We start from the raw sequence: 13693 nt of genomic DNA, 5'->3' as shown, positions 1-13693 counted from the left end.
TGATAACTGCTTGCATTGACTTAACGAAAAATGCGGAGGTGACTAATTGTGCTGGTCTTCTTTTATGGAGAATGTTCTTTTCATCTTAAAAACCTGTGAGTTAATGCATCCATATATAGAAACACTTCACACAGTTGATAACATAGTGCTTTTATTTGAGATTAATTAATAGATCAGATTTTATTTCATTTGATTCTGTTATCGAAATATTTTGAACTTGTAAGACCTAAGTATCAGCGAAACAACTTTCAGTTTAGACAAATTGTGTAGATAACAACTTACTATCAGTGCCAGTGACGTCAATTTCCTTCCTCAGAAGTTGTTCACGATTAAAGTGAGTGTTAAAGTTTTAAATGTGTGACCACAGCGGCTATGAACTGGTCATTTATTTTAAACACTTACTTGAAGGGAAGGTGTCTGTTATAAGGTTTCTGTTGATTTCTTTAGGATATTATCCGTTACATTGAAGTATTAGGTGACATAAAATAGAAGCCCTACAAAATCGGACAGCAAATAAGGCAAAGTGTGATTATGGTTTAAGAATAATGATAATTATGGTTTGTGGACCAAGGCAGTACTATGAGTAACAAATCTAAGCTGGATATCATAGTTACAAAGGATCGTCAACAACAGAACATGTGCCGAATCGGAGTACAATTTTGTAACAATAACACTTGACTATGTAACACTGACTGAGCTCTATAGGTTGTTGGTCATTAGCTAGAGATTTGTACTGGCATCAGCTGGAAATCTGTAACGCTGAAGTGGACAGTTGTTCAGTTGTTGGCAATTATTAGCTATATACAGTTTTTTTTGTTGACTGAAAAAGCTTGGGGGATGAACAGGAAAATGGAATAGTTATCAGATACACTGATGGATTAACAGAAAAATATAAAATGTTGTTGTTTGATGACGATTTTTCAGCATGGTAAGGGAACAATGGAAATGATTTTATATTTTGATAAAGATTTTTTGTTGTCGTGTTTATTTCTAAATTCTAAGCTATAGAGATTGTTATGGAAAAGTTTTTTTGTTTTTTTTTTCTTTAAAAAATTATAGTTTCTTATGATGATAGATGGTCTTAATTAAGACTGTCCAACTCCGGAACTATCGATTATACAGAAAAATGGAAATACGTACTGTATTTTATCTTGATTAATAACCACACTTTGACATTTTGAGGAAAAAAATAGAGGGCAATGATGAATGGAAATAAGCAATACAAATGCATACTACCATACACGAATAAGGTGAAAAATGGTGGGCAGTGGTCTTGTGGGTTGCTCGCTATTATAATCTGCTATAGATAGGACTGTTATATAATTATAATCTATTCCGATAAAAGACTTTTTATCATATTGGGAATGGAGGAATTGGCATTGTGCTGATGGCTCTCTATATCTATGTCTGTGGAACCTTTAATGTCATTAAGTGAGTTGGCAGTTTTATTAGGAAGATTTAACCCACGCACACCTTTAAGCAACAGTGTATATATTATATTAATTAATTCTAATAAAAGACCTTGTAAAAGCAATATGAAAGAAGCATGCAAATGTCAAATACTAAAAAAACAGTAGCTAAAGTTTCAGCGCTGTATACTTGACATTTTTATGTCATGTTATGAAATTATGAATAGAAAGGCTGCGTGCAACTGAATTTTGTAACAACCTCTAGTGCTTTATATGAGAAAAATCATAATCAATGGCTACATTATGTTCTTTTTTCTCTTTTCAGGCGACTCAACACCTTGAACAAATGTGCAATAATGAAAATAGGTACACCTACCAAAAAAGAGGTAAGTCTTAATTCTACAGTTTCTGCGTTTATTTTGTAAAATTTACTTATTCTTTTAAAAGGTGTGTATCAATTAACTTCGACATAACAATGACATTGTAATATATTCCAGTATAAGGATTTTACAGATTATTGAAAACCATTACACACACTTATATTGTCCCTAATCTGGAATAATTGGCAAATCTACAAGACCTGTTGGCCGGCCATAAGTTATCTGTAAGCACATGTTTTTTCATAACTTCTTTGCATGCTGCTGACACTTTGACTTGACACTGTTTTAGCATCATAAATTATAAATTTTTCAAGACAAGATAAAAAATCACAACCCATCATAATGTTGCTGTGTCTAAACAGATAGAAACAAACCAGTTCTTATCTAAACAGATCCTTTTTATCTTTATTATCTTTATTCCAAAGAATTTTTATCAACCGGAAATGTCCTGTTGATTTTTTTTTTAAGAATGTAAAATACATCACATACACAAACTAGATCCAGCCAGTGTATAAAAGTATACATAAAATCAAGACGCACAAATCACCAATAAAAGTTTTTGACATATATTACTATAAAATAGCAAGTTTATTCCAAGGTGTCATGTTCAGTGTTTGTTGCCATTGAGTAACCTTGACACTAGTTATTCTGGCAATGTCTTTGGAAACAAGATTATGGCATTTGTAGCATGACTGGTATTGCCAAGTGTTTGTTCCTGTTGATCATATCTGGATCAAACTTGGCACATAGGAATGCTATATTGTCATAGATTATTTCAGCAATTTGTACAGTTGTCATGATGACAGGTAGAATCTTAATCTTCAGCTTTCTTTAGATTTGTTTTTCATTTCAGCAAAATTGCTGAAATTATTCCTAAAAGTTTGGGGGGTGGGGAGGGGGTTGTATAATATATACTAATAAAGTTTTTACTTTAAAATAACTGCGTTTTTGCTGTTTATGTACTTGATGTTCAAAGGATATATGCTAATTAAATATGTTAAAAAAGAAAATAACAATTTATCTGTTTCATTGGGCATACTGCATGAAAAGTGGTTAGGTTGAGAAAATAGCAATATTAAAAACTTCAGTTCTAAATATCAGTCAGAAAAACAAAGAAACGTCGGAGAAGTATTTACAATTTTCAGTTTAATTTTATCTGTTAATGAATATTTCTTTGGCCTTGTTAATCATCCAATACCATACATTAAAAAGGGCAGCTGTCGTAGATTAATTTTGTTGATATATCTTTTATAATTTGATTTATTTTAAAATTGATTACAACAGATAAATTCTCTGTCATATGTTGTATTTACAAGATACCAGAAGCTTAATCTATTCAGTAGTTAAAGATTGGCTTTAGTTCTTATTTCGTCAAGGGGTCATGGAAAAGACGGAGGAGTTAAGGCTTAGTAGGATTAAGAAACTGTATTTGATAACAAATTAAAAGAAAAATGGATTAGGAACTAGAGGTGATAATTTAAATTTACAAGACTGGAAAATAGGATTAAAATTTATTAATATTTCTTACACTCTTTGTTTGATTAGATAAGAAATGAAATTGATTGGAAAATATCAAGTAGGTTTTAATCTTTTATTTATCATGGTTTTGTTTGATCTGTTGGGCAAGCTGTTAATATGCCGGACCATAATAAGTTTGTTACATAAGGTTTGTATAGTAATTTGACTTTGGCAAGTTGGTTTTGTTAAGTCATTGATATGGATTTGGTATGCTGACATAGGATATCTTTTCAAGGGGATACAGAAATGGGTAGGGCTAATACAATTTGGTTTTAATTTTGAAGAAATTGGCAAAATTAATTTTGATTTCAGATAGTTGTAGGTTAGGAGATAGGGTAGGGTACAGGCGTCAGATGAAGACAATGAAAGTTACTAGACTAGTATCTAGAATGTAAAAATAGTTGAATATATTAATTTTCTCCTGTATCGTATATATTTGCATCAAATGCATTGGCTAACTGCAGTGTTTGTTTTCTCATAGGAATAATTTTAGCTATATTTATCATCTCAAATTGGGCAGTGTTTCAAAACAACAAATATCAATAGGTCTATAATAGATAATAGAACATATCTCTTAACTTTTTTTGTTCATTTGTTTATATTCAATAGCACCCACGTTATTTGTTGTTTAGGGAGAATTGGATAGTAATATTAAGTTAAATACATTGATTATAGTTTATGAAAAATTGTTTGTTTGATATTTCAGTCTGAAGAATCTGATGAAGAAGATCTTTGTGCACTGAGTGACAAGTGGAAATATCAGCGAAGTAGTCGACGCTGGTCTCGGAAGGACTTAGATTGTCCAGTCATAGAAAACCGAAATGGTCAACCAGTGTTAAAGTCTGCATCAAGTCACGACAGTTTGTTAGCAGACCAAAATAGTAGTAGTGAAACTGGGGACAGTCCTGTTTTAGACAGTAAAATGCTTCATACTAGTGAAGATATGGTGTTCAAAACGTCAACACCTGCATATGATGCAAATGGTAATACTACAACTGGAGTAAGTCCAAGGGTAATAAGAAGAGCAGCAAGTGACAGAATAAAGGGAGCTAAAAGCTTCCTAAAAAGAATGGAAAGTTTAAAAGGAAAAAGGACAAGAAAGAATAAAACTATCACAGAAATAAGTGGACCTGTAGTTACGGACAATGCTGATATGCAGGCGAAAATTAAGCATTTAAATTGTAGGGATATCAACTTGCCTGTTGATGCAAATTCGAATATTCCAGAAACATCAGAACTGTTGGTGAATGGTGATTCTAAAGGAAATGTAGCTATAACGTCACCAGAACTTATTACCTCCCCTAGAAATGAGGCTCTTACCGTAGGAACTCCTCATAGAAAATCTGACGAATCTAGTGCTTTAAACACAACAAATTCTAGTGCTTTAAATTCTGATACTGGAAACAACAATACAGAAAAAAGTTCAGACTTGTCGCATATTTCGACAAATGGTGCTTTAGGTTTAGACTTGTCAGTTCGCAGTCGTCACAGTAACTGCAGTGATGGGACAAACTCGTCAGAAGATACACTTTTCATTCCAGTCGAATATCGTCCGGGAAAGTTTCCGACTCTTTTAGATGACTCACTCTTCACTAGTGATAGTAACGTTAGAACTAGAAGTTTTAGTTATGCGGATGACAATAGTACACATGAAAACACAAAGCAAACACGACGAGGGTCACATGACCCGAGGAAACAAATGAATAGAGTTAGCATTTACGATAACGTTCCTATTGAAGAGGATTTAGCGACTGCACAGCAAGAGTTGGATATTATTCTTTCGGAACTTTTCCAAAATATAAATGGACTTAACAAAGCAATAAATGGAGAAAATGCAGGTCAGTATTTTATTTCAACAGTTTACGTATCATTTATTATACCTATATGTCAATGGGGTATTCTTATTTCAAAATTTAAAAAGTTATGAAAACTATGAGGCTGCTATATAAAACTGCTATAGAAATATGAAAAGAAATGTTTATGTAAAATGATTTTTTTACCCAGTTTTAAGTAAAACAATGATTTTCAAGCCATAGTAATGTAATAAATATCTTTGTCTGTGTAATGAAATCCTTGGCAAGGCATATCGTCACCTTGGCACCAAAGCTTTATGTCAGTGCAGTTTTTCACTCTCTCCTCTGAGGTGACAAGTTATGTTCATTTACCCTCCGCCTCTAGTTGACAGTTTCTGAAAGAAATTTAGGAACACTTGTTATATGAACTGAAATACAGTTTAGTGAAAACATAAAAAAAATGTTAAAAACAAAAGCGTGTAATGTGTGACATAACCTTGCAGTTTATTTAGATTGCAATTTTAAGAAACCTTTTTTCAGTTGCTTTTCTTCTTTCTTTGCCAGGAAAGCTTTCGAAAAAATTCTCCAAGATTTGATTCAGTGAGCAATGTGCTTAAAGCATGCAAAATGTAGTTTTGGCAAAATCTTGTGCTTGTTTATAACAATCTTGTGTCTAACCAATTCAACTTGCTATCAGAGTGTAATATATTACTTTGTCTCTTCCCCCAGCTTATACAATTAGATGTTGTTTTTAGTAAAAGGTAGCTTTGAAGAACACATATGTCCATGCAGAATAATGTGTAGAATATATGGCACTGCCGTGCATTTTGTGTCCAAACTAGAAAATTGTGTCCAAAGTAGATGCAAATGTCAGCATGTTGTCTAAGGGAAGGAACTTAAGTAAGCTATAAATGTCAGCATGTTGTCAAAGGGGAGTAACTGGATTAAAAAATCCTGTTTTTCTAGTACAGCAAATAGATTTATATTAGAGCAGCTGTTAGGATTTTGTGTCTACAATATTTTTTTCATTATATATTTAATGAAATACAACATTACTGCAATCATTTTGTACCTATAAAGTAATGGCGGATTTAGTTTCCACACAAGTACTGTGCAGTTACGTTTAAATAGAAAATATCTTAAAGTGACTTGTACCTTTTTTACATTGTTTTGTTTAAAATGTCAACATATAACCTAATTACACTTAGTTTATTGTTTTGTTTTGAAAGAAACGGTAGTTTTCTTGGAAAAACTATTCTTTGAAAAAGTGTCACAGAAGTTGTTTACACTTCGCATGGGCATTCACACTTGAAACAGCTGCTTGTCTTTCATACCTGATACAATATCCTTAGAATGATTTGCTTGTTTTCATGTCAAAATGATAAAGAAATATGATGATATTTTTACTGTCATTTTATCTATACAGAGTTATTAGAGCCTCCAGTATCGGACAGTTTCTTGGACGACTCCAGTGTTAGCATTGATTCCCAAAGTCCAGAAATCGAAGCCAATCTAGACAGCCCTAGTGAAACCACACAACATGATGAAAACGAATTAATCAGTGGCACATTATCATCACCTGATATCAGTGATCACGAGACACAGTTGGAAGATATGTCACATGACGATTCTGCAGAACATATTGTTGTACGAGAACGTCGTGACTCTGGTGTTGGCTCATCTTTGACAAGAACCAACAGGTTTGCTCTTTACCTAAAAGTTTTACATGTATGCAATATTACCATTTGAAATATAATAATTATGTTTTATACCTTAATGTATAGTTTCCAAAAATTTTCAAGAATGAAACTTTATTTTATAAAAATAAAATCTATCTAGACTAATTGAACGTAAATTGCTATAAAATTTGATAATTGCTGTAGCAGAATAGTTGATTGAAATCATATTCTTTTCTTACATTTTTCCTATTCTATTCTGTATGATACTAGAACATTCATTTTAACTTACTGGTATGATATGTGTTGTTTTACAGTGAAAGAAGAAAATACAGAATCAGATGGCATAGTTTTCAGAAGTCACATCGTCCAACATCGGAGAGTCGCAACTTACAGTTATGTAATCTTTCTGCTGGTCAGATCCTGGTGCTACGAAAACTTTCACTTCTTAAATTGACTGCATTAATAGAAAAATATGCGCCCAATCGTTCAGGGTGGTCATTGACTGTTCCGAGATTCATGAAACGTAACAAAGTGCCAGATTACAAGGACAAGAATGTTTTTGGTGTTCCATTTTCTGTGATGATTCAAAGGAGTGGTCAGGCTTTACCACAGTGTATTTTACACGCAATGAGATTCTTACGACGCACTGCAGGAGATGCCCTTGGAATATTTCGGAAGTCTGGAGTTAGATCAAGAATCCAGAAATTGCGGAATGACATTGAGGCTGATCCAGGTATTTCAGTTTTAACTACCTTAGATGAAACTGTAAACAGCAAAAAAAAAAAAGGAACTGCATAAAGCACATAAGAATTATCGTTATGCAGTTTTATGAAGCGTTAAAATTACTTGGCCCTAAAATCACTACTTTGTAATTGATCATTGATATACAGATACACACGTCTTATTGATTGATTAAATTTAAATACTTGATTCCTGAAATATTTGTTACACAGACTGTAATTTTATAATTTATATTTCTCTTTCTCTGTATTACAGAAGCAGTAGACTTTGAGGACCTGCAAGCGTATGATGTCGCAGACCTGGTGAAGCAGTATTTTCGAGAGCTTCCAGAGTGTCTCCTTACAAACAAACTTTCTGATATCTTCATTTCAATATTTATATGTAAGTACACAATTTATAACCTGTGAATTTTTTCTTAGCAGAGAAATAAGAGATAATTCGTCAGGTACTTAGATTTTATTATTTAGTATTTCCATGGCAACAAAATTTGTTTAGCAAAGAATTAGAATATTGCAAAACTTTATAAATGTTCCATTTCATGCAAGTTAGGCCATTTTTGTACCTGAACTGTTTTTGAACGGTTAAGTCACTTGTGGTAAAACATTTTCAGCTCTGCTTTGATTTTCTATAACTAAGTTGAAGTTGAACAATGTACATGCTATTTTTTCCAGACGTTCCAACAGAGTTACGACTTGAGGCCCTGCAGGCTGCTGTTGTATTGATGGCAGATGAAAACAGGGACGTGCTCCAATCCTTGCTGCTCTTTCTCAGTGATATAGCTAAACAAGCCAGCAAACATCAGGTACACTTGGTTTGATTATATGTAAGGGTAGAGGGATTTAAGTAGTTGGATTTGTATGAAAGTTTATAATTTCAGTGGTTTTGGTAGACTTGCTTAAATTTCTAAATCTTTTTCTTTCCCCTCACCTTCAGTAAATCTGATGGTCATGTGCATTCTTTTATAGTGCAACTTTATATAAACAACTGCACATAACAAATTTTACTTTTTATGTAAGAGAAAATAACAGAGGTTGACAGCCTTGAAATCTTCAGTCATGCTTTAAATAACATAAAAAATGAACCTAGTTAGATAAATTGAACTGTTTGATGTCTCTATTAACTAAGTTGTTAATTACCATAATGATGTTAATGTTTTGTCATTTTCATTGCGGTAGAGCAAAGGTCATCCTTTGTTTTTGCGACACAGAAAGGAAATGTGACATTGTGCGTTTTTCAATTGTAGATGACAGCTAGTAACTTAGCTGTTTGTTTTGCTCCTTCACTTTTCAACATGGGAGGCGCTAGAAGTATCAATCAGACCCCAAGTCCAAGAAGGAACCGTAAAAACCCTGGGATCCCAGATGCACGTGAACTTATGGAGCAGAAAGCTGCTCACGAGTGTCTTACAGTCATGATAAATGAGTGCAAGAAGTTGTTCACAGTAAGTACATCCATCTAGTGTTTAGATGATTAGATATTTATGTGCATTTGAATGCCAGTTGTCCATCAGAAACTTACAATGGTCTCTACATATTTTGATTTGTTAACTGCACTAGCTTAAAGCTAACCCGTAATATAAAATTGGTTTCTGACATAAAATTGAGATGTGAAAATAGATTGATGTTGCTGACTTGATTGATTTAAAGTGTTGTCTTAATTTCATTATTTTCTTTGCAGGTACCTGCAGTTACTCTGAGCAAGTGCCGTGTTTTACACGAGGATCCAGTCACCCTTGAGGAATTAAATAAACAGTCCGAGGATGGCAGCCAGGGATACAACGCCCATATTGAGTCATGCATACAGGGGCTCCTTAAGGTACTCATACTTCTTTGTTTGAAGTCTTACTGGACTTTTATTTAAGTGAATTTTAAAAATCACACTGTCATAGCTACCAGTGCTGTAATTTCAGATGCTGAAGCAGAAAAAAAATGACACCCTTAATAGTTTATGTGGTAACATTTGACCATTTTCATTTTAGTACACCATGCTTTTCTATCACTTGACTGTGTCAGAGAGATTACAAGTACTTTATTGTAGGATGCATAAACATAACTTTAAAGATAAAAATTTACCTTTACAGGAGTCGCGAGAGAAGTTCCGAGGCTGGGTATCGGTGTCTGCCCCAACTGATGTGGATGTTTCTTACAAGAAAGTTGGTGATGGACACCCTCTGAGGCTGTATAAGTGTGCGGTAGATGTTGAAGCCCCACCCAGTGAGGTTCTCAACAGGGTGTTAAATGAAAGGTAAAACAATTTATTAATACCCAATATAGAGATTGTTATATAAATGAAATGCTTTTCAACAGTTTTATGTTTAAAGACTATGACTGTTTGCATATTAGTATAAATCATAAAGTAAGTCACTACTATTTGTAATACATTCAGATAAAATACAGACACAAAAACTAGTTGTTTTGAAAACTTCAGTGCTGAATATTTCTCATTGGATTTTGATATTAAGCTTTACTACTTGTTTCATAAGAACTGTGAATATCCAAGGATTTGCCATGTTGAATAAATTAAGTAGTATAGCTTTTTTGCTCTTGATGTAAACTAAACAATATGTCAGTTTGTATTGATATTTGATACAGAGTTCATTGCCAGATCAGTTGATATTTTCAAAGTTCAAGGAACGATTGAAGTGAGATGGCCTTGAGGGATATATACCAAATTTATGTGTTTTTTCAGCCACATGTTGTATAACAGATCAATATTGTGTTTTATCATTTTCAGACAAAAATGGGATGAAGATTTACTGCAGTGGAACACCGTAGAGAAACTAGATCAGCAAACAGAAGTTTTCCAGTATGTACGCAACAGTATGGCACCGCACCCGACCAGAGATTACTGTGTTCTCAGGTATACATCGCTTTGTATCTCTTGCTCTTATTCGTAAAATGGAACATAAATTGTAGAATAGCGCATAATTGTTGTCATTTTAACATTCAATGTGGTGCAACTTTTTGAGCCTTGAGGATTTTTCAACAGTTATTTATCCCCCCACCAAAGGTGAAGGGGATATTAGAAATGCTCTCCGTCCGTGCGTCCGTCTGTCCGTGCGTCCGTCCGTCCGTGCGTCCGCAACGATATTTGTCCGGAGCATAACTCCAAAAGTACTTGAGGGATTTTCTTCAAACTTCATACACTGATAGAACACATTGGGAGGAAGTGCAGTGTGCAAGAACAATAACTCTACCTTGCCTATTTTTTGAGTTATTCCCCTTTATCTTATTTTCTTAAAAAAATTTGTCCGGAGCATAACTCCAAAAGTACTGGAGGGATTTTCTTCAAACTTCATACACTGATAGAACACATTGGTAGGAAGTGCAGTGTGCAAGAACAATAACTCTACCTTGCCTATTTTTTGAGTTATTCCCCCCTTTCATATTTTCTTAAAACATTTTGTCCGGAGCATAACCCCAAAAGTACTGGAGGGATTTTCTTCAAACTTCATACACTGATAGAACACATTGGGAGGAAGTGCAGTGTGCAAGAACAATAACTCTACCTTGCCTATTTTTTGAGTTATTCCCCTTTATCATATTTTCTTAAAGAAATTTGTCCGAGCATATCTTCTTCATGCATGGAGGGATTTTGATATATCTTGGCACAAATGTTTACCACCACGATGCGGAGTGTCATACGCAAGAACTAGGTCTAAGGTCAAGGTCACACTTAGAGGTCAAAGGATACAAGAATAAAAACCTTGTCCGGAGCATTTCTTCTTCATGCATTGAGGGATTTTGATATAACTTGGCACAAATGTTTACCACCACGAGACGGAGTGTCATGCGCAAGATCCAGGTCACTAGGCCTAAGGTCAAGGTCACACTTAGAGGCCAAAGGTCAGATACAAGAATGACTTTGTCCGAAGCATTTCTTCTTCATGCATGGAGGGATTTTGATGTAACTTGGCACAATTATACACCATCATGAGACGAAGTGTCATGCGCAGTTCCCTTCTTTAGAATTACTTCCCTTTGTTGTTACTTTAAATAGCTTTTATTGTAACTTTTTCATTACTAGTCGTAGGGAAAAATCAAGACCACTTTTCTGTAATACAACAAACATGCTAAATCCAATTTTGAGGTGTATTTTGACCAGTCTCTTCCTGATAAAGATTTTTGTGTGGACTTGTAATTTTTTTTTTTTTTTTTTTTTTTTTTTTTTTTTTTTTAAAGATTAACTTCCCTTAGTTGTTACTATAAATAACTTATATTGTAACATTTTTATAATTGACCCTAGGGAAAAAACAAGACCACTTTTCTGTGGTACAGCATAAATGTTACTCTCCAGTTTTAGGTGTATTTTATTAAATTTATTATATATAAGGTATCTCTACCTAGTAAGGAGTTTTTTTGTGGACTTTAAAAAACAAAAGACTTACAATGATTACTAAACAACCACAAAATTAACATTCCATTTGCAAATACAGCTGCTAGAGTAAAGAAATTTGCTTTGACGGGCATATATTGTGACATTCTGGCACTCTTGTTCCCTGTTAGCTTTCCATTCCTTCTTTTTACAGTAGCCATATAGAAAAACATCATAGTTATACTCTTCATGAAAATTAGTAAAATTTAGCAGTAAACCACCTCACTACTGACTTATTCTTTCTTCCACATCTTAAAACCCCTGATGCGGACCACATCCTTCAATTATGATATGCCCGGTGGGGGGATTAGCCATGTCTGACATGGCTCTTGTTGAAGTTAAAGAAAAGTGTCCTTTCATTCCATTTCTATTAGAAAACTACAATTATCCTTTACATAGATTAAAATCATTTCTGCTAAGCGTGAAGAAAAACTGGAAGATGATTTTATTTTATTTTCATAGTTTACACAGATTGTGCACATGCCAACATTGCACTCTTTAATATTGAACATTTTGTAATGAACAGATCTTGGAGAACAGACTTACCTAAAGGAGCGTGTGTGTTAATTTCCACATCAATAGACCATAAAGAATCAGACCTTCTTGGTGGTATTAGAGGGGTAGAATTAGCTTCACGTTATCTCATAGAGCCATGTGGCACTGGCAAGTCAAGACTTACACACATCAGCAGGGTTGACTTAAGGTAGATGGTCTTTATTTACGCATGTGCACATTATCACTGGTATAAAAAGGACAGGGAGAACTGAAGATAAACTTTTCTGTCTTAATGTTGTATTTATACATATTAGTACTATTGATATTCTCAGTCATGAAGAGGGAAAAAATTAAGCTTATTTCTTATATAACTTTTATACATAACTTTGGAAAATATGAAATCTTTTATCACATATCCTTTAAACTTTAGTAGTTATGTCTGAAATTGATGTTTTGTGAGACTTGTTATGAATATAAAATGAACTGGATTGCATTGTATTACATGCTTGTTAGGATTAGATTTCATGGATTTGCTTAAGTACAAAACCCATGAAAAGTCATTCCCCATGAACATTGTGTATTTTACAGCATTAGAATTAATCGTTATATTTGATCATTTCAAATCCGCTATTACAATAACATTTTGTTGTGTATTCCAGGGGGCACAGTCCAGAATGGTACAAGAAAGTGTATGGACACATTTGTGCCAATTTTATGGATCGCATTCGAGCATCTTTCCATTGTAATTCCGAGGGCCCAGAAACTAAAGTCTGATCATGTGACCTATAACATAGTGGGACCAATGAAATGGAACTTTACAAGTCAAGTATCTGATCATCTTGGATCTTACAGCCAATGACAGAACTACAAATAGGTCATGTGACTAATTACATTATGTGACTGATAATGACCAATGAAAATGCTGGAGTCAACCAGAGACGTATGGGACCAAACAAGCAATATTTGGAGGCATTTATACAGAGAGGATATTACGTAAATTTCTATTTAGAAATTTATCAAAGAAATCCAGTTAAACATGATATTGTTCTATTGTAGTATACAGACTATTTGTTGTACAGTAACTTGTCCTAAGGATACTCAATCTAGTGCTATTCCAGTCTTAGATATATGTTCTCTAATTGGTACATATATGTTCTCTAATTAGTACATATTTATATTTTATGTACGTGTGAGCTCTTAAAATGAGCTATTTTTCACATCTGGTAAACTTTACAGACTTTTTTTATTGATGTTTGAATGCATTTTAAAATAGCAACATTATTTTGTACTTTAGTTGCATTTTA

At 33.7% G+C, this 13693-nt stretch overlaps 1 protein-coding gene across 2 annotated transcripts in view; it reads left to right on the top strand.

Annotated features, from left to right (window-relative positions):
• LOC123556589 (uncharacterized) overlaps positions 1 to 13220 on the top strand; it is a 171680-nt gene extending 158460 nt beyond the window's left edge. For both annotated transcript variants that reach the window (XM_045347419.2, XM_045347420.2), the window contains 12 exons: positions 1735 to 1795; positions 4014 to 5145; positions 6527 to 6800; positions 7094 to 7512; positions 7776 to 7901; positions 8192 to 8322; positions 8764 to 8961; positions 9198 to 9335; positions 9601 to 9764; positions 10254 to 10379; positions 12421 to 12597; positions 13049 to 13220. In XM_045347419.2, the coding sequence (XP_045203354.2) occupies positions 1735 to 1795; positions 4014 to 5145; positions 6527 to 6800; positions 7094 to 7512; positions 7776 to 7901; positions 8192 to 8322; positions 8764 to 8961; positions 9198 to 9335; positions 9601 to 9764; positions 10254 to 10379; positions 12421 to 12597; positions 13049 to 13163 (3061 nt within the window). In that variant the 3' untranslated portion in view covers positions 13164 to 13220. The remainder of the gene's footprint in view (positions 1 to 1734; positions 1796 to 4013; positions 5146 to 6526; positions 6801 to 7093; positions 7513 to 7775; positions 7902 to 8191; positions 8323 to 8763; positions 8962 to 9197; positions 9336 to 9600; positions 9765 to 10253; positions 10380 to 12420; positions 12598 to 13048) is intronic.
• The last annotated feature ends 473 nt before the right edge of the window (positions 13221 to 13693 follow it).

Source organism: Mercenaria mercenaria, chromosome 5, assembly GCF_021730395.1.
Source record: "Mercenaria mercenaria strain notata chromosome 5, MADL_Memer_1, whole genome shotgun sequence".
In the NCBI taxonomy this organism is placed as follows: domain Eukaryota; kingdom Metazoa; phylum Mollusca; class Bivalvia; order Venerida; family Veneridae; genus Mercenaria; species Mercenaria mercenaria.
This window is presented reverse-complemented; position numbering and strand designations above follow the sequence as displayed.